The following is a 21378-nucleotide window of genomic DNA, read 5'->3' on the forward strand; positions in this document are numbered from 1 at the left end:
CTCTTGCCCTGTCACTGGGCTACTCTGCAAGCAGCCCACACAGCACAATCTTCCCTGCACCCTCCATCCAGGTATTTGTACACCTGCCCTGAGCCTCCTCTTCTCCAGGCTGAACATTCCCAGCTGTCTCAACTTTTCCTCATGGGTGAGATGTTCCAGTGCCTTCAACACCTTTGTAAGTCCACATCTCTCTTGCACTGGGGGAGGTGCCCAGTACACTTAGGTATGACCTCACCAGTGCTGAACAGAAGGGAAAAATACATATCCCCTCAGCCCATTGGGAACAAATATTTCACTTTTTTTTCTTAACACTCAGTTTTTCTCTGATTTCCACCCACCAAATGATATACTCAGTACAGCCATGTCTGTATGGTCACCATTGCTTTTAAACTATAAAAACTATATGATCTATCAAACTTATAATCAAATATTTTAATACAAATCTTCAGCTTTGGATACACTACACTCTACAAGTTTTGAAGACTAAACATCTTTGACTTTCATGTAATAAAGAGATACCTGCATTTCTTGTAGTGAGATACATCATCTTTTTCTTTTTTTTGCTGCTTATTGTTCCACAGAAAGGCCCTAAAAACAAAAATTTGATGAACTCACAATTTCTGTTAATTTCCAAAGCTTATTTACATGAATATATGAAATATTAGATTAATAAATTTATAAGGACTATTCTCGAATTGTATATATCCTAGTACAAGAAGTTACATCTATTTACAAACCCATCAAAAAATTGTATAGAAAGAACTGAACACAGAGAAAAAATATTTTTCTAGAAATGAAAAGCTGAAAAACCCATGTTTAGCTTATTAACTTTCAGTACATACCATACAAAATTTTTTTTAAAAGTGCAGCCTGCCTGTCCCACCTCATTCAGCTTTTCATCAGAAGGTGGCAAAACCGATTCATGTATCTTTGAACACTAAACAGAGACTTCACCCTTTTTCCTTCAGCCAAAGCCAATATATAAAATTCAGCATTTCACAATAATCCATGTAATCTCACACAGCAGTTTTTCTATTATTTATGAAGGCAGGAATAGCAAAACAAATAGAGTCAGAGCAAAATCTACTCCTGAAGTTCACTACATCTCACCTGAGTTGTCCCAGTCTCTCCTAACAAAAGCCTTTCTCTTCTCTTCCAGGAACTGGCTAGGAATTAGACCTGCACTTCCTCCTTCTTTGACATGACTAGCCTGGGAAAAAAAGAAACCAAACAAATGATTATATTCAACTTGCAAGAAGCATTTTTCTCATCAACATGGTGTTGACTGACTTCCCCACTGTCAGTTTCTCAGTGGTGAGTGTTGATACATTTACTACTAAGACTTAGAAATTCAAAGCCAGATGTAAATATCAATATTCTCCTTTACAGGAATACTGTTTTGCTATTGAGTATTGAAATTCAGAAAACTTAAGTAATATAGATACAAGTTTCATTACTGGTTCCCATTATGTTAGTAAGCTCCTGCAGCCATAAAACTTTGGCATAAAATTCCCAAGTGGAATTCTCTGGCTCCAGACACTGAAGACTCAGGTGACAAAATTCAAGATTTTCTAGTATACAGTACACTTATTTTGTATTTTTGAGCTGCTCCAAACAGGTTCCAGCACAGATTATTAACTAATCTTGCCTTCAAGCTTTTTGCACTAAGCAACTACAGATTTAAAATCTCAGTAACTTAAGTATTCCCAGTAATGAATTGACTAAAATTCTCTATAAAATAATTTAATGGCAAGCTCAATTCTCAGCAAGCTTAACACACACAAAAAGAGTTGTGAAGTCTTTAATTCTCCATAAATCTTTTGCTTGCAATAAATCCTTCTCTTTTGCTAACAGGAGATGTTTGCTTTTCAACTTGTATGCTTTTATCTATGACTAACTGATTTTTTACAGTATGAAATTTTCATTAACAATCTAGCATTTCTAGAAAGCATGAGGAAAAACTAAGCTTCTTTTTCCTGGGGCATGATCTGCATAGCAATACAGTGTACTGATTTAACATGTTTCAATTTTGCCAGATCGAGTGTTGAAGATTTATTTTTCCTGGACTCCCACAACTTAGAGCTGGAGAGTTTGAAAGGCAATACAGAAGTCAGCATGGGAGTTAAACATCAAACTTTTCCAGAGTTTTGGAGTATCTACTTCTGAAACTAATTAAATTGGCAGCAATAAATTTTCAGTCCTTCCTCACATTTTTATTATCTTTCTTTCTGTTATTACCGTCACTGAGAAGCAATAAAATTCAGCAGCTGTTGATGTATATTGAAATATTTCTGTTGCTTTTAAAGAAGTCATATATCTTGATCTCATATAGTATCTGGCTCTTCTGCTTGTTACCTTGCAAAGGGTGAGCAAGGTAGGGGTAGAAAGGGAAATTAATAATGCTAAACTCTTTGCCAGTTTTGAGGATCTCAGTTGAGAAAAGGGTCTCAAAGGTTCACTTGTCCCATTTTCAGAGGCACTGATAATGCTTAATGCTGTGCATAGGATCTTGGAAAAAATAAACACAGCATAAGCACTGGATTACATTTCCAATGAAGGACTGAATGCAGAAATACCACCTTAAACCAGGATGATCTGTTCATACTTGAAATGGTGCCAAACACTGTGACTATCAGCATGCATGATACAGCTCACAGACACTGACCACTACTGTAGAAACAAAACATACAGCCTCTCCAAACAGCTATTCTCATCCCCTTCAATTCCACAAGATTAATTTTCCTCTCTTCAACTCTGAGCACTCAGGAAAGGGTCCACTTCTTCCACAGTTGCTGTCAGAGAAGGCTTACAACAATTATAGTCCAATTAAGACTTTTTTTCCTAGAAATTGTGCATCTTAAATTGATTTGGGAATGTCCAGGCTTAAGATATAAGAACAAAGACAAACAGCAATAACAGTAAAGTGAGTGTTACATTTACAATTTAAAACATTCCTTTTCCTTTCATGTTTCAACTTCAACATCTTTATATTAGCTTGAAACTGAATTGCAGTGTAAATATTCTTTCATGTATCTACTGCTAAATGAAAATAGATAACAATTTAATCAATTCATTATTAAAGCAACTGCTGATGAATTTCAGTTTTTTATTTTACTTATTTTAATCTTTTTACCAACCTGCCACCAGTTTGGATCTTCCCGGTTTACAATCTGAAGAATTTCTCCTTTAGAAAATTTCAAACCTGCTTCTTTACATGGGATGAGGTTGTCATTATATGGATTATAATCAAAATGACACTTCACAAAAACCTGAAATGTGTAAAAATTAACAAAGCTTAAGAATTATAAAATACATTCTGACTAATCGTGCATTAAAAGCTTGACATGATCCAAGTTGCATATGGCACGTAAAATACAATCTAGGAGGAAAAAAGTTATACACCATCTGGGACAGAATAACTAACAGTGCAAACCTTGGCTGAAGTAGCTTCATGACATAAAATAAAAAAAATCTGTTCCACTTGGACATGGTACTACAAAACGCTAATTTTTGCATTTCAGCACATACAACTCAATTAGAATTCTGACTTTTAGTTACTTAAAAATACAAAAAAAAATCTTGGAATGTGAGCACTGTATTTAAAGCTTGTGGAATCTTAAGAATTATTTTTGCCATAAACTCAATGTTTTAAAAGTAACAGGAGATGCGACAGCTTAAGACTCAGAAAGAGTTAAGTTGCATGACTGAAATGAAATCATCTTTGAGTCTCTTTGTACCAGGCTGGGGAGCAAAGGAAGCCCTGCACCTGCCTCAACAGAGCACATTCCCTCAGCTACTACTCAGTGGAAGCACTGCCTGTAGTCACAGGCATTAAGATCCACCACCTGAAGAAGCATCTTTATACAGTGTTTCAAAGACACTGGTTTAGCTCAGGAAGTCACTTCTGCCAAGGAGAAATTGACAGCTTACAGCAACAACAAAAGGATAAGGAATAGCCACCATCCAAGATTCCACTGAAGTCAGTCAGTTCAAGCTCATCTGTTGATTTAAATGTTTCTGAATTTTATGAAACTGATTATTTTGACACCAACCATGTTATAAACACACACACTTCACTGCATGAAGTGTGATTGTGGTCAGGTCCTCAGAGGTCACTTAAGGTCAAAGAAACGTGGTTAATAAGTAGCATATAAATGCCTAACAATTTTAGACACTAATTCGGGTTTTTAGGCAGGCATATTAGGTAAATAAATCCATTTCTAAAATGTAATTAAAGGTAAATACAGGTATCTACATTTTACTCTTCCTCCTATCATTATAGTCAGAAAATAATCAAAATATGCCTAATCCAGAATCTTAGAGAATCTTACACAATAAAGTACTAAGCAGAAGATCTTTTCACAGAATCATCAGAAATGTGTTACTGACCTGTTGAGGAATGACTGTGTCTCTGTAGCTGGGGAGAATTTTCAAAGTGACACTTCCACTGATGTTTTTCAGCAGCTCTTGTAATTCTTTTGGATTGTTTCCAACCTCATGGCCATTCACCTCTTTAATAATGTCACCTACATGCAGGAGACCTTGCCGATCTATCATTCCTCCATGGAGAATTCGGGCTATTACCAGATCGTTGTTCTCAACTCTAAACGTGACTCCCTGAAAGAGGTACACTTTGCTGCTGTTTGAATTTCAGTTTCATTTTACCATTATCTCAAGCACAAATACACAGCTGTGAGATATCCCACCCACTCCAATGAACAGACAATTACAGCTACTACAATGTAAGAACTTGAAGCATCAGGTGACACGGAAGTGATTTCACACAAGGTTTTCACATGACTGAAAAATTACTGTTGTTCTTGATTGCAATCCTGCCATCTCATATCAGGACCAAAGAGATGTTGTGTTAGCCAGTTATGGCAGCAGCCATTCAGCCCAGTGAGTGCCTAATCACTATCCCATACTTCTTGGACAGAATGAAATGAGTATATGAAAGTATCTTCCTATTTCAACCTCTCAATACTGAGCTTATCACTCACTAAATTACACAACATAATGGAAATAATTGAAACATAATGCAAAAAATCAGGTACGTGCAAACATTTTCACTAGCACTTTAAATACAAATTCAACCTCAATTACTTACCAGTGGTTCTCCTGCTCTTTTGTGAATTCCAAGGATACGAATAGCATCTACTGGAACAACCTGGTTGTTCACTGAAGAATTATTGACTTCCGGGCTAGAAGGAGGGGAATCGTAACATTTTGAAGCCACAATATCATGTGCTTCCAAGAGTGACTGCAAAGGAACAGAAAAAAAATAGTTTTAAAAGTAATGAAATAACTGTTTGTGAAAGAATTTAGTGCTGAATAACCACTGAATCTGTCCTTTTGGGACCAGGTCATAATACTCTTAGTTTACATGAAATAAAACAAAAATGGACACACAAGTGCTCACATGAACTGATAAGCCTATTGCCTCGGCAAATATCCTAGCTTGTAAATAAAAATGCTGCTTCTTAAGGAAATATAGGAGAAACGTAACTAAAATGGGGATGAATGTTTGATGTTACAAGGGAAGAAGACAGAAAATGGAGTAGCTAAAATAGTCTTCCACCTAATGAGACAGTATCTGAGCAAATGGTTACTTGTAAATGAACAACCCACTGCAAAAAATGAAGATAACCCATCATTAGATACTTGTGTTTAATGCAATAAAATCTTCCTCCACAGTCATTTGGATAATGACAGGTATGCAAGAATTTCTAGCCATCTGCAGGAGTGCTTCCTGCCTGCATAAAGCCAAGGCAGAATTCTAGCACCAAATGAATCCAAGCTGACAGAATTTACTTTCTGGAAGACACCTTAGAGTTAATGGTGTTTTCACAGTCCATGTACATAAATACAAGCTAGAAGGAGGAGATCCAAATGAATATAATCATGTCTGAAAGACAATGCAATTCAGGCATGAGTTTCTGATACAGGATATCTTAAGATAAAGAAAAATTAAGACAATACATACAGGTGAACTAAGATTAAACTTGTGCATTAAGACAGTGGAGACTTTCTGTCTTTCTGTCACCTTCTAGTGTAAAGTGCCCTGCCCATGGTGGGGAATCTACAATAATCTGCAGATTATTATCTGCAATAAGATGATCTTTAAGGTCCCTTCCAACTCAAACCATTCTGTGAGAGGACAAGGGACACCTGACTGCCATCATACACAGTAGTCCAAGGTAAAGCATCCTACAGCACAGGGAATCACACTGACAGATACAGAGATAGAAGCAGCAAGCAGAGGAGATGCCTACTGGGCCTCCAACTACACAGCTTTGTTTCCAACAGTGACTGGTCAGAAACAGTCTTAAGGCAGATTACTGACTGTGAAGAGAAGACACCATGGGACTTTCACTGATACTGACATGCACATGCCAGAGGAAGACAGCAAACTACCAGAAAGCAGAGCAGGTGAGCAAGTAAGAGTAATGATTTGCTATGCAGCCTGCTCCATCCTTCTGTAAGCCACCTCTAAGCTAAAGGCTGTGCAACCACACTAGGTTAGTGCTAAGCTCAGCATGCAAGCCCTCAAAGTGCCACAAACCTGAACAGTCATTTTAATCTGCCCATTACACGATGAACCTGCTGATATTTCAACTTGAGGTTAGAAGGAAGTATTAATTCACCGATTTTGCCCCTTCCATTAAGACTGTAAAGACAGCTGCTTATTGTGGCTGCTCTGATACTGTGGACACAAACCAAATCAAATTAAATAGGAAAAACAATCATTTATTTAAATCAAGCAGCTGTCAGATGGTAGCAATTTCTAATTCTTCCCTATCCAAGACACATCCAATCCAGACACCAGGAGAATAGATCTATTTGCCAATGTTTGCAAACAACATATTTTAGGATCTTTCTACAGTTCCAAAATGAAACTAATTAGCATCAGCTACACACTTTTACAGATTAGGACTCATAAAACCAGGTAGATACAGCAGTATGAAACTTCCAGTTTTCTTCTGATCACATGCTAAAACAAATTGTCTCTGAAGTTTCTGACCACAATCCACTGTACTACTCATGAAGCCTCACACAACTGCCTGTACAGCTCTCTGCCCTTTATGGTAATGCAATTCATAAATTATAATCTGATCCACAGTCCAAAAAACCTAAAGATAAGAGTCTGTGTCATCCTTTTCAAATTAACATGCTCTGTAAAATTCTTCCATTCTCAAATCTGATCCCATTCCACATACTGAGCCTTTTTAACTACCCAGTTTTATGGATAAGCATGAATTCATATAACTGCTACTTAACCATCTCTCAGTCAGAGGATCTTTTTCCTATTATTTACACAGTGCCTGAGTCACAGAAGGACTATAAGGGACTGCCCACAACTCTAAAGTGGTTTCTTTAAGAAAAGTGTTTCACTGGTTTCCTTAAGCCAGAGTTGAGTTAACTACTGTCCCACACCTAACTCTCAGTTCTGAAACTCAAGAATCTGTACCAGTTTTATGAGCCTGTTTCCAGCCAGCCAGGCCATGACCTACAGTCCTGAAGAACACTTAAGCACAGGCACGTGGCAAGGGGGCCTTGTGCCTGTACCACTGTGAACTACTCACCAACATTTTATGTTGCTAAGTTACTTTCTTATTTTGAGAGCATGGCTGAATGAACTGAAAAATACAGTTACATGAACTTCTCTTGTTTCTTTCTTGTGATATTGCAAAAAGTGATATCCTATGCTCCTGCAAATCCAGAGCTCCATTGGAATCTGACCTTTCCATACTGGTCCTGGAACACTTATAAAACCACTGCCAAAGTCTGCAAAACAACATGGACTGATCAACAACCATAGACCAGCTCAAAGTTTCCTCCATACAAAATTTCCTCCTGTAAACAGGATCAGCTGACTATCCAAGAATAGATAGCTGTAGAAAGGTTATCTAGAAAAAAAACACCAATATTGTCAGAACAAGGCATTTAGAAGAACTCCTACAAAGCACAAGAGTTAACACACAATGGATACACACTCCTGTGACAGACAGTATGATCTCTTTATGCAAGATACTGCCAAAAAACCACCCATAAACTTGGAAGATATTGATTTCTTTACAGTAATTTTCTGTGGCTGCTATATTTTACAGGTAAAAAAGTAATTTAAAACATAATTAAAAATTCAGTAAACACAGAAACATTAAACATTCAAAACTCTCTACAGTGCTGAAGCCAAGTTCAAATTCAACATTTATTTTTTCCTAAAAAAATTCTCAACACAATCTAAATGTGTTATGAAGCATTGCCCTTAATAATATAATAACTATTTCCTCAATTCTAATCCTAAAGAACAATTAGATTACAAACTAGGGGCTGTGGTGGGAGTAAACACACCAGAGTGGAATGTCTAAGAGTCTTGAATTCAGGACTCCTTTTCTAAACTTTAGGCCTAGAAGTATCTAAAATATTTCCCTTCCTCTTTCATATACTAAATGTGTGCTAGTCTTCCCTCACCATCGTGTTTAAATACTAGAACTTAATACATGGACTAGAGGTCCATGTTCATGTGACAAGAACACATTTTAAAGCCCTCCTGGAAAAGTGAGGAAATCATTTATGACCTTAGAAAAATCAGGATGGCTGCTAAGAACACAAGAATATGTGGGGGAAATAACCCTATATATTAATATCTGCCTAGGATGCAATTTAAGATCACTTTTTCTAAATGAAACCTTTTAAAGGTATGGTCAGCTCTTATAAACCTAACTAGAAGAAGACAATACTGGCTACTTTTCAGATTAAGTATTTTATTGCCAGCAGAATCTATTTAGGATGAATGATTTGGCTAATTCTTGAAAGGTGAAAGTAACAGAACAAGCTCTTCCAAGAGGAAGCAGAAGTGATTCTTCTGCATGTTTAACCACTCCAATAGTGTGAAAATTTTTAACTGCTTCTTCTTTCCTCAAGGCAACCTCTCTTACCACTCCTGTCTGGTAAGATTTGTTACAGCCTTTTCCATGTGCTGCATGTGCCAGCTGGCCTTCCAACACATACTGACCTACTGGCTAGCCATCAATACTGTGAAACTCATTAGAACTTTCACACTTTGACCTCTGAAAAGTTCAGTTAAAACTAAAAAGGATAGAAAGTGGAAGGGATGAAAAAAATAGGAAATGAAAGGAGAAAGGAGAAAAGAGAGGGAATAATACAGCAACACATGCACCTGTACTCCAGAGTTAGTCATTCCCAAATGCTCTTCTACAAAAATGTGTAGAAAAAATGAAGTCCTGTAATATGGTTCTTCTAGCACTAAATGAAACATTTGAACAAACTACTGCACTGATGCCTTGTATATCACATTTTATACTTGTATGCCAAGGCAGGTTACAACTGTAAGGTGATGCTGTGATAAAGTGGCACCATTCATTTGTAAAATACAAAGTCAGCCTCTAAACCAATTACACAGAAGTGTCCATGAAACTTTTAACGAGTCAGGTTGTGTTCTTTGCACTTTTACAGAACTAGACAAAGGATGCAAGTGACATTTTCTATAAATGCAATTGACATTGTATTTTTCCTTTTTCCCTTCATGCAGAATATGGAATCTACCTCCTTGCACCAAATGAGGCAGAAATTATAGCACTTATTTCTTGAGTATTTAGGTTATTTTCTGTTTCCTTTTGGAGAAGAAGACATATGGCTTTCCCAAGCCTTAAAAAAAGATATTATATCCACATTTCAGTCTGCAGTTGTCCTAGAAGTTGTTCTAGAGTGGTCATAACTATGATAGCAATTAAATTAAAACCAGTATTTTGGCCTCAGCTGATTTCATTGCTTGCCTTCTCATGGATAATGGAAGTAAAAAATTAAGGGCTGAAAATTTGCCTGAAGTTTTGGCTTCAGAATTGAATCACAGCAGATATACCTTAAAGAAGTAAGCAGATAGATGCTTTTGCACATACACAGCAGCCAAAACTGCTCATTGTTTCTGCAAATGAGACTGAATGCCTCACAACAGGTACACAGAGAATAAATTTTAAAAATGCAAGCTAAAGCTTCTTCAGACATTTTTATAAATGAATTCTAATTCTGACAGAGTGATGAACAGGCCAGTTCTCCAGGGCAGCATTTAACTATTTTAACCATTTATTTTTTCTTCTTTTCACACTTTTTTGTCATTTTTGTACTATCTAGGTTTTGCAGCAAACAAAGTTGCACTGCATTTTTCTTACATGCCCATGACTCACCCAACACTATAGGGAAAGAAGCAGGATATAAGCAATAATCATGACATGAATATTTAAACTGGGCTCCAAGGAAGAGTCAACAAACTGCAAAACAGTAAATCTGATCCTGATACTAAACAAATCAGATGTTTCAATAAAACTCAGAATGACAGGACAAAACGGATCAAAGGAAAACATCAATATGCTTTAATAAAGGAAGTCATATTTCTCAAATCTTGTCAGATTCCTTGGAAGAGTCACCAAGAATGGCAACAAGGCAGTTAGAGTTGTTGATATAGATCAATTTCCATAAGGCCTTTGGTAGAAGTTTTTGAAAAAACAGAACTATAGCAGGATGAGCAGTAAGGCTTTCAAGTGGAAGAAAATATTGGTTAAAAGCCAGAAAAACTGGTGCCAGGAATACATTTGTTTTTAGTTTTCAGAATTCATGTCATCAGGTGATTTCCACAGGGGTCTGAGCTCAGTTCCACACCTGCCAATATACTGACATGTCAGATAAACGACCCAGGAAATGGGGATGAGAAGTGAAATGACAGTTTGCTGATGGACTAAAGTAACTGACTGTATCCTGCAGAGGCACCTCATGAGCAACAGACTGAGAAAAAGGCAAATTAAATTCAACACTGACTGCAAGGGAAAGCATAATCCTAGTTTAATATATTAACTGACAGACTCAGAAATGGTATCTTGAAGATGTAAACAATACAAAACCAAACTGAATCTAACAAGCAATATACTCTCCCTGAGCCTAGAGGTATCTCTTCTTTACTGACAGGGTGGCCAAACACAAGAATAGGCTCCTAAAGAGGTGTTTGATGCCCCATGCCTGTCAGTGTTTAACAGGCATTTGGCCAACACCCTTAATAACATTTAATATTTCAGCTTTAATATTTCAGTCAGCTCTGAATTGGTCAGGCAGCTGGAGTGGATGTGCACTGTAAGTCCCTTCTGTTCTATTCATGAGCTGTTAAATAGAAAAACCAAATACTAGGAACTTTTAGGCCATGAGTAGGAAATGCAATGAAAATTATGACACCAATTCAGAAGTCCAACCTGTATACAGCTTTGCTTCCTTTAATTTTATTTACTTGACACAGACAGACACAATGAGGTCTCTTAAACCACAAGTAACATGGAAAAGCTGATTAAGAAAAACTGTTCACTTTCTTCCTATACAAGAGGATGGGAATATTAAGTCATATTGACAGGGGACAGTCTCAAAACCAAAAGAGCACATCCTCCACCCAAAGGGGGGATGCTGTGAATGACAGATTTTCACATGGGTTAAAAAAACAACTGAATAAGCTCATGAAAAAGAACCACAGGTGGAGGATACTACTTCTCACTCAGAAGTCTGAAAAACAAATCACTAAGTCTTCACAACACATTTTGGAAGGTATCACTGTTGGTTTGTTCTAGCCTTACAGTCTTCACTAGATGCCTACTGCTGGACAGGGAAGGAAATAGATGTTTTCTATATGGACCTTTACCATGCAATTAGGAAGCATTAACAAAAAATCAGAGCAAAACTGTAAAGTTAAGGTAGCATATATGCAATGTCACATCTGCTCCTTATTTATCAAGCAACAAAAAAGGTACAAGAAAGAGCACAAACACTGACATTCTAGTTCACCAGCTATTCTGGAACTTTTACATTACATGTTTAAGTTGCTTAAGCTTGAATTAATGAAATATCTGACAACACCATATTCTGCCTCTCTGTAGATCTGACCACTGAACAGGAATAAATCCTGAATTTGCTTTAGTGTTGGCTATTCACCCAGTAATTCTTACTTGATTCTAATTCACCCGAAAATTCTTATTTGATCTGTCTCCTATAGGCCATTTCCAGTTTCCACCCTAAAGATGCTTTTCCCAAGCTTTTCTCTGGCCCTTGCCATCTCTCTCCAGAGATCATTGCTATCGTGCCTTTCAAATTGCAGCACTTCAATTATTATGCCCTTTTCATCTTTTGATTCATCATTCTCTTTGACTTCCAGCTTTATTTTCTCTGTATAACACAGTGGATCATTGTCAAGTCTGTCAGTCCTCAGTTCTAATCCTTTTGCATTTTAACTATCAATTCCTCCAAACTCATCCAGTCCTCTTCAGGTACCAATTTCTATTATGGAATCAAAGACTGATTTGCAGGTTTATGCACCAGTAAGTCTCTGAATCAGCTTTTGATCACTTAGCTATGATGCCTTTCTGGCCAAATAAGAGCACAAGGGAAGCCAACAAAGGAGAGGCAGAGGAACTGTCAGTACTCAGAAGAGTTACTGCCCCCAAAGCTGGCTTCTTGAAGTGATCCCTTTTCCAAAAGGACACAATACAACCAACAGCCTTTCTAGTGTTTATCCATGTTAAGTAATAATATACCTCACTGCTATGTTTGCATAACATGTAACAGAAAACCTGGGAAAAAAGTGTGTTTAAGCTCATCCATCCCAAAAATGCCTATAACTTCACGCCAAAAGCAGCCCACTTTCACTGTTGCAAAAGATATTTATGTTCTTCTACAGAATACCTTTAGCTTAGCAGTAGCCCACTGAAGTAGTAAACTCCACTGAACCCTACCCAGAAAGGCCAGAATCTATGAAGGATTTTCAAACCTTGATCTTTGAGGCTTCATACAGAAGCTAGTCATAGAAACAGCAAAATGGAAAAACATTTGCTTTTGAAAGCATATGTCAACACTTTACTTCAGCAGAGCAACAGTGAGAGGGATGCAGAGCCTCAGCTTCAGCTGCAGTGCAGATCAGATCACAGAAGAATCACGTTCATTCACTCTGCAAACCACATCTTACACACGAGTATGAATACTAACAGCTGAACTGAAATGCACACCATGCTTATGACCAGGAACTGATCATGGAAATGTTATGGATGAAGCAAGCCTTCAGGGAATTTTTATGGAAACTCCAGTCATACAGGAAGTAAAAGCTTGCCCAAGATTTAGAACAGAAACGCCAGTAGAATTTAATACAGTGAGTAAAGGTATTTTTGAAACTACATAAAATAATAAAATCATGCTTATTTGTAACATGGCTTTTGATTTACCTTATATTTAGAGTAAAATCCTACATATTACAGTTTACTATAATTCAGGTTTTGTTTCTTTATTATTCCTAGACATGTATGTGGACACTGATAAAACACGTTGGTAACATATAGTAAAAGATTGGCACCTGAAAATGAGGCTCCTTGAGTATTCCAACCAATTCTGCAACGTTTTCATCCTTATTTACTAAGGGACTGATGTCTTCAAGAATTTCATTCACCAGCTCCAGGTTGTTGTCACTGACAGCCTCAAGTTTAGAATCTTCCAGTCGCTCATGAGCCTGTAAGATTAAATACATGAGACTGTAATCTAAATAAGTTTCAAGTGGTTCAAATTTATAAAATTTCAAATTTATTACTTTTCAAGTAATTTCTCAGTGCAATCTTCAGCAGAAAAGCCAGAAAGATTATATATAGGATAACCTGATTTAACTGCTGAAGGATTTTGCATGCTCAACTACATACCCAACAAACTTTATAAGCAGCACCTACCAGAGAGGCTTGTAAGTCCTTATCTCCTCTATGCTATACACACACCAAGCACTCCTCTATCCACAGTACAGCACCTCAGGACCTTTCCTGCTTTGGAATCCTGGAAAAGTACACCCTCTAGAAAAAGGGCAAAAAATGAACTATGGCATCTTTCCAGAGTCTGCAAGAAAAACATTTGCCTCAGACTCTTCCCATTCAAACACCTTTTGAACAGCACATTCCACAGAAAAATCTTCCTAACTGAAGGACATTCTGAAGAAAAGTTGGAGTCCAAGGCAGCTAGCAGTATTCTGGACTGCATAAAAGTTTCACTAGGAGAGTGAGTGTTACTCAGCACTAGTGAGGCCACACCTGGAACATTCTGGACATTCTGGGAAGAGCACAGTGAAGCTCTTCATCAAATATGATGAAGGGTCTGGAGCACCCTGCATTTCAGGAAAGGTTGATGAAGCTGGGATTGTTCTGCCTGGAAAAGAGGAGGCTCAGGGCAATCTCATCAGTGTGTATATAAGGTATACTATGCAAAGAGGACAGAGCCTGTTTCCAGAGGTGACTGGTGACAGGACATTCATAAAATGAAACTCAGGAAACTCTGTCTGAACATCAGGAAACACTTTTTCCAGCATGAGGGTGACTGAGCACTGGCACAGGCTGCCCAGAGAAGATGGGAGTTTCTCTCCTTGGAGATACTCAAAAGCTGTCAAGGATGTGACAGCTTCAGGTGGCCCTGCTTGAGTAGGCAGAGTTGGCCTCCAGAGGTCCCTTGCAGCCTCAACCATCCTGTGATTCTTTGATAACATTTCTGGCTATTTCTGGAGCTATTCCTACAGTCATAATCCTTTCCTGAACTCTACAGATACTGAAATTCATTGAAAGGAAGGTGCTCTGAGCAGAAAGAGAAGCATCTCTGAATGCTTCACTTATTTATTAGAGACAGTATGATAGAATTAGGGAATAAGAGGAGGCCAAAAATAACTCAGATTCTCAATTAAAAGTTATTTTCAACACTGTAGCAACAAGAAATTTACAAATGAGCAATTACTTTGGCATATAAAAAACAAATACCTAATAGGTATAATTCAGAGTAATCTATATACACTTCCCATAGATATAATTTGAAAGTATGCAAGCACTTCTGCTTCTTATTAGTGCTTTAAAACAGACAATAAAATAAAATTTTGCTAAAAGCAGAAAACTTGGCTTCCTGAAATCATCTGAGTATTAAATTGTACTTCCTATCTATAAAATGCTATTTCTGCAGGCCCGTTGACCAAATTATGGAAAGGTTAACTTAACACAAAGGCATTTCAAACATTCTCCAACACCAACACACACAAACCAAACTACTGTGATTACAAAGTTATAGGAAGCTCAGCACCTACACACATTCTCCTTTATAAGGGAATGCAACTTTGTACAGAATACACAGAGTGAACAATATCCTTCTTTTAAAGTTTCCTTCTTTTACAGCAAGTAAAAGCACAAATCTAGCGATTTTTAAACATAACCCGACTGCAAAAGATTTTTATAAAATCTAATCTAATCTTTATAAGATTAGAGAATATGGATTACCTTTTTCTCACTCATTGTTTTCAAAAAACTACTATTAACACTGAGTGATATAATCTAAATACAAATATCCTCACCTTTCACTCCAAAATCAAGGCCATGTATATACTGGGGAACATAAAGTTTAATCAGTGAACAATCTCTGATCCTGTAATATGTTGAGGAGTAACAAAATATGGAATGGTATGAGCAAGTTTAAAAACAAACAAACAAATAGGAATACCTAATTTGGATATTGTAATTTTTTTTTTCATTTCAATTGAACATTTCAGAAACATTGAATTGAGATTTTCTGTCCATTTAGTACTTATGATACCTGCCAAATGGTCAAATAGTAAGGCTTTTACCTTCAACAATCTGACATCCTAAATACTGGACTAAATGCTTATAGATTACTCCCAAGATGTTTCCTTGGATAGGTTGGGCATTCAACTGGTCTGCTCTACACTGTGATACAATGCTAAAACCAATAGTGTAACAGCAGAAAGGAGATCATGTTTTAAAGTTTGAAACAACAGTTAACAATCCAGGAGAATTTTGATACCACAATTCAGTAGCAAAACTGAGGAGAATTCATGCTTGTTCCAAGTTCAACGATTATTTTCCAAATTTACTAATGCTAAAGACTAGTTAGGATTGAACACAAACATCAGCACAAGAAAGATAGTGAGTTAGGGTTGTTAAGTCTGGAAAAGAGAAGACTCTGGGAAGACCTTATTTACAGGGACCTTACAAGAAAAATGGGAACAAACTTTTAGCAGGGTTTTTAGCAAAAGGACAGGGCATCATGATTTTAAACTAAAAGAGGGCAGACTGAGACTAGATATAGGGAAGAGAAGTTTCAGGATGGGTGTGGTGAAACACTGCAATAGGTTGCCCAGAAAGGCTGTAGATGCTCCATCCCAGGAAATAATCAAGGTCAGGCTGGCCAGGGCCCTGAGCAACCTGATCTGGTTGGAGATGTCCCTGCCCATTGTAATGGGTTAGACAAGGTGACCTTTAAAGGCCACTTCCAACCAAAACTACTCTATGATGCTATAAATGTCAGTGACAGGGAAAAACATATCACAATTACAACAATTAGTTCTCCTTTCCTCTACCACCTACCAAAAAGTAGAAAGGTTCAGTGAAAGAGCCCTATTAAAAAAAAAAAAAAAATCTGTAATTTCTACCTTATTGCCTTTATTCCATACAGGAAAAGTGTGAAAGGAATGCAACACAGTTTTAAAAGATCAGCCAAACTGCACTGCAAAATACATGGACTAACTACTATACTTATTGTTTGCCTTCATTAATGTAAGGACCAAAAGGATAGCTTGTGGCACATTTCCCCAAATTTCTTTTTGTCCTTTTTGGCACACTTTACATAATGATCAGTGTTAATAACTGGTTAATAAAGGAAAATGAAAAGCCTTTTGCATTTCTGGCCTCCTTTGAAATGATTCTGCTTAAATAATGTAACCATCTCAGAGAACTGCTAATTCTGGCAAAACCAGCTTTTCTAATAGAAAAGTAAGTTTATGTATTTTTAGGGACAAATAGATACATATGTGAATTACATACATTTCACCAAATGTGGTTTGATCTTATCCTTATTTAGCACTACTGGTTAAGACTGAGGATTTTTCCAAAATAATTACAAAGAAAATATGAGTGCAGTCACACCATATGAACACAATTAAAACACTTAAGCACTCTAGATAAAGCATGTGTACAGTTAAGAATCTGTTTCCATTACAAGCACTTTTTTACATCTGCTAGTCATTAAATTCCACCTAATTGTTATTGGCCATTAAAGCACACATTATTGACAAGAAAAAAAGGCTTTGCAATGAACATTTTCTTCAGGATAAATATTAAAGATAACCTAGGCAGCAAATAGTTTAGGTTGTTTCCATCACCAGTTAAAAAGTGCTTTTACTTACTCTAGTAAATTTAGTAGACAAATCTTTCCCTCTGCATCTCAGCAACAGATATTTCCATTACTTCCAAGTTTATTACTGTGGCATGTCTTCAAGTTAAAACCAATTTTTTGAGCAGCTAAACAGAAGTAAATTCTTATATGAATTCTCATGAGAAGTTTTCCTTTCCAGATTTTTACACTGAACAAAATCTCCAGACAACAATCCTTTAGCTCTACAGAGGATTTCATACCTGCCCAGAGGGCAGTGCTTTCAGATGTCTATTCCTATTAAAGAGACAGCTGTATTTAAGTTAACTGGGTTTTCCTCATGAAAGAAGCTTATTTTTATGAAGTAAGATTAAGAATGAATATAAGCAATGTAGAATATTTGACTGCATTTCCTACTGGCAAGACCAGCCACATTTTAATTACAAAGTCCAAAGATTTTTTTTTTTACAAGTATCACCTTACATATTTATAATTGATTGCTACCACCCATACATAAAAGAATTTCATAACCCAAGAACAAAAACTTCGGGTAATCCATGTTTTAGAGAGGAAACAATCAAAGGTAAAAGCATTAGTCTGAGATCCAGGAAAGGGCATGGTGAGAATATTTTCCTGGCGTATCAGAAAGTAGTTTTGAGCTAAAGAGGAAAAGACAACTTTGTTATGCCATGGGATAATGAAGGTGACTGCTCTCACTTTTCATCTCTGGCAAAAATGCTAAAAGTCAGAAGGCATATGGGCTCTGCACACAACAGTGGTTACAATACTATATTAAGATCAACTGCTTCTAATTTCAAATATTGCATTTTCTCCATAAATAATGTAACCACATTATTTCTGTAGTCTCTGAATTTTTAATCTTCCTCTAGATTTTTTTATATAACCACCAGCATGCACAGCAATTACACCATACCAACTCTTCACCTTCAAGCTGACCTTCAAGTCTCTTAGTAAGATGTACCAACAATGCATTGTTGATACCTCAACCCACACTCAGTGTTCACACAATAATGTAAGAGTTAAAACATTTCCAGATTCTACTCAAAACAGCAAATTTAAATACCTTAGCAAGTGATCTTACGATAGGGTTTTCCATAATTCCTTTAAGAAAAATCAGGTCTATTTCTTCAGCGCCCGTCGATGTCGGCAGATCAGTAAGGTTGTCTAAGACCTGCTGCATGGCTGCTGACAAAACAGAAACAAAAAGAAAATACTGACCAAAACAGGTTTCCATAAGGAGCAAAGGCTCTGAGAAACACCACAACATTAGAGATGTTAAGCAGTCAAATACATCTACTGAGAACAAGGGGACAGGAAAGAAAAATAACTTTTTTTTGTGTGTGTCTGAAAAATGGAATAAAGGTTGTATCCAACTTGATCCAGGCCCAGCACATTCCTTCCAAGATTTGCTAGTAAGGATTGAAAAAACAAACAAGTATAAACTATGTATAAGGTATGCATCATCTTCCAAATACAATAAAAGCAACTCATTCATGACTCTTTTTCACTACATCTTTTTCAGAAGTTTCCAGCCCTCACATATACAGCAACCCCCAAGTTTTACAGTGCTTGTAGAGGCAGATTCACTGTTTTAAAAATGAATATGTAGTTCCAAAGCAATTTTTTTAAACCAAAAATTTGCTTCCAAGGCAGGTCTCACTGTGTCCACCTTGTGTCCACCCCCAGCAGTCCTTTACAGCCAGTCCTGCTCAACTGCACTCTGGCACTAAGAGCACATGGTGCAGATGCTAACACCAGCCTAGTCCCATAACACACTGCAACAGGAGGCACATCCTACAGTGGAAATGCATCCCTGCCCAGTACCCTCAGACATGCTGAGAGTGAACACTGCTGCCCAAGGAAATGTCGGAAAATGCCACCATCCTAGGGGTCTGGTCCCCTGAAGTCATCAAGGTGAGCTAAGAGAATTTGTTCTTGTTCTTAACTTTATTCTTTTAAACTCCTGCCAGGTCATATATACATGCTCAAACAGACACAAACACAGGTGCTCTAACAAAATCTCCTGTTGAGATCCCCAAGAACCTCAGAAGCCTTGGAATAACCAGTGCTCTGCAATGTTCTGCATGTTGCAGAATAGTATATATCAAGAGAATTAGAAAAGCTTATATGCCCCTTCTCCCACACAGGAATTTACCCTTAACTTTCCTCACTGCTTTATAATGAAAGCTATTATGAAACTTAAACAGTAACAGAACAAATGGCATTTTTCAACACCTACTTTCTGATTGCAATTCTTCCTAGAAAATTCCATCTGAAGAAAAAAATTTCTGGCCATTCTTTCTCTTAATTGGAACTGACTTTTCAACAAGCAAATCAACCCATGTGCCACATTTTAACTACAGCAGTGCATGTCAAAAGCCCTGCATTATTTAAAATATTATAACCACACTTTTTGTTCCAAAAAAGTGAATTTTCTGTGAAACCATGAGTAGGAGGGAAAATGACACTTTATGCTTTCAGATTTTGAAGCAGCATTATTTCTACTTTGTAGAAGACAAAGTCCTGTCAGCAATCACACTTTACATAAAGTCACGAAATTACTGTGTAAACAGTCCACAACTTCCCCAGACTAGGTATGTCCTACATCCTGACTAGTTCAACTGCTGATGCAATTGCCTTCTTTCACATTTTCTCAATTGCCAGTTTCAGACTCGTGACTTTTAATGTAGTCATGCAGGCTGTAATATCTGCAGAAGCGGGCAGATGTTTCTGGCAATTTACGTCACAGGTGCTGCATAATAATGCAAGTGTTAGAATAATAAGCTTTCTTTACATTTTTAACAGTTACATAAATTCTTTTTAAGGGATTTCAGGTTAGCTCTTTTTCTCCTACAAATAATCAGAGAAAATGTAAAGCTTTCTTGAAGTCATAGTATGTATCCCAACTACCAGCTGCAATTCCAGCACATGATGGTGACAAAAACATCTATAATAAACACATTCTTCATATTATCTTCATTATAATATCCTGTTTCTTAGTTAGCCTCTCAGAATTCTTCCTTAGATCAAACTAAAAAATATAGTCCCGACATAAAAACTTTACCATCAAGAAGAAAATGTTAAGAGCAACGTCAAGCTTCAGAAGAATGTCTTCATGCAACTAGTTGGGGTATTTTCAAATAATGTTTCATTTAATAAAGGTTTCACAAACAGCTAGCATCAGAACTCCTTAGGTATATTTCAGCATTCTTAGCTATATATAGTGTTGTCTCAATATTAGAAAGCAAACCAAAAAGGCAGGATAAGGCACCTTTACTCATCCTGTATTGTTTATGTTTGAACACAATATGAGGTCAATATTGCCTCAGCATAGATAGTTCCCCATCTTAAAGGGAAGATATTTCTAAGCAGTTGAATAAAAATATAATTCCTTTAAGCACCCCTTTCTTTTAATCAGTTACAATGTTAAGCAAAAAAAAATTAGCATGAGAGAAAGGTTAAGCTTCAACAGTCTTTGCACCTGTTACCTAGCAGATAATGAGCAGAGGAACATTTATATGCTTCACCATGTTTCACTGCTTTACACTCACCTGGCAAAAAATTCACAACATGATCAAATGCTATTTGCCAAAAAATCAAGAGCATATTCCAGAAGGAATTATGTCTGTTGGTTTATTTAAAAAGAATAGGTCACAAATATATGGGTACCTTTTTTGAGGGGACTAGACCAAGCATTTTAATCTGTGTTTTATGTGTATTATACAAGTAATGGGCCACTTTCAAGTATAGTTCCTGTATAATGTGAAAAGGTATTTGCTCATATGCAAAAATAGCTTTGAAAGTCTAAGCAATATACTGACTATAATATGCCTTAGATATTCATACACATACTTTTAAATAGTTTGATTTATCTAAAGATAAATAAAGACAGAGGTGGGGGGGAGAGGAAGACACTTGGGGAAATGTATTATTGAAACTCTTCTGTATCTATTCAAGAGGCTTTTGTTTATTCATTTCTAGTGGAAGAAATATTATATTAGACAACAAACAACAGGAGATACTTTGTTTCCAGGTTTAATTATAATGATCTTTCAGAATAATGTAGATACACATGGAATTTCAAGTAGCGCTCTTTTAAACAATTACAATATTTTCTTTCCAGGGGTAAAGCCACCTTAG

The 21378-nt window shown here is 36.8% G+C and overlaps 1 protein-coding gene across 5 annotated transcripts in view; it reads right to left on the reverse strand.

The window, feature by feature from the left end:
- The window catches only part of PALS2 (protein associated with LIN7 2, MAGUK p55 family member), a 58647-nt gene that overhangs the window by 12528 nt on the left and 24741 nt on the right, over window positions 1-21378 (reverse strand). For 3 of the 5 annotated variants that reach the window (XM_079300445.1, XM_079300447.1, XM_079300449.1), the window contains exons 2-8: window positions 18302-18420; window positions 13394-13546; window positions 5108-5260; window positions 4390-4617; window positions 3138-3269; window positions 1111-1210; window positions 520-588 (exon numbers count right to left, since the gene is read on the reverse strand). In XM_079300445.1, coding sequence (XP_079156571.1) covers window positions 520-588; window positions 1111-1210; window positions 3138-3269; window positions 4390-4617; window positions 5108-5260; window positions 13394-13546; window positions 18302-18418 — 952 coding nt within the window. In that variant the 5' untranslated portion in view covers window positions 18419-18420. Of the gene's footprint in view, window positions 1-519; window positions 589-1110; window positions 1211-3137; window positions 3270-4389; window positions 4618-5107; window positions 5261-13393; window positions 13547-18301; window positions 18424-21378 lie in introns of all 5 variants that reach the window. The other 2 variants (XM_079300446.1, XM_079300448.1) reach the window with 1 other exon arrangement.

This window comes from Erithacus rubecula (genome assembly GCF_903797595.1).
Source record: "Erithacus rubecula genome assembly, chromosome: 3".
Lineage (NCBI taxonomy): Eukaryota > Metazoa > Chordata > Aves > Passeriformes > Muscicapidae > Erithacus > Erithacus rubecula.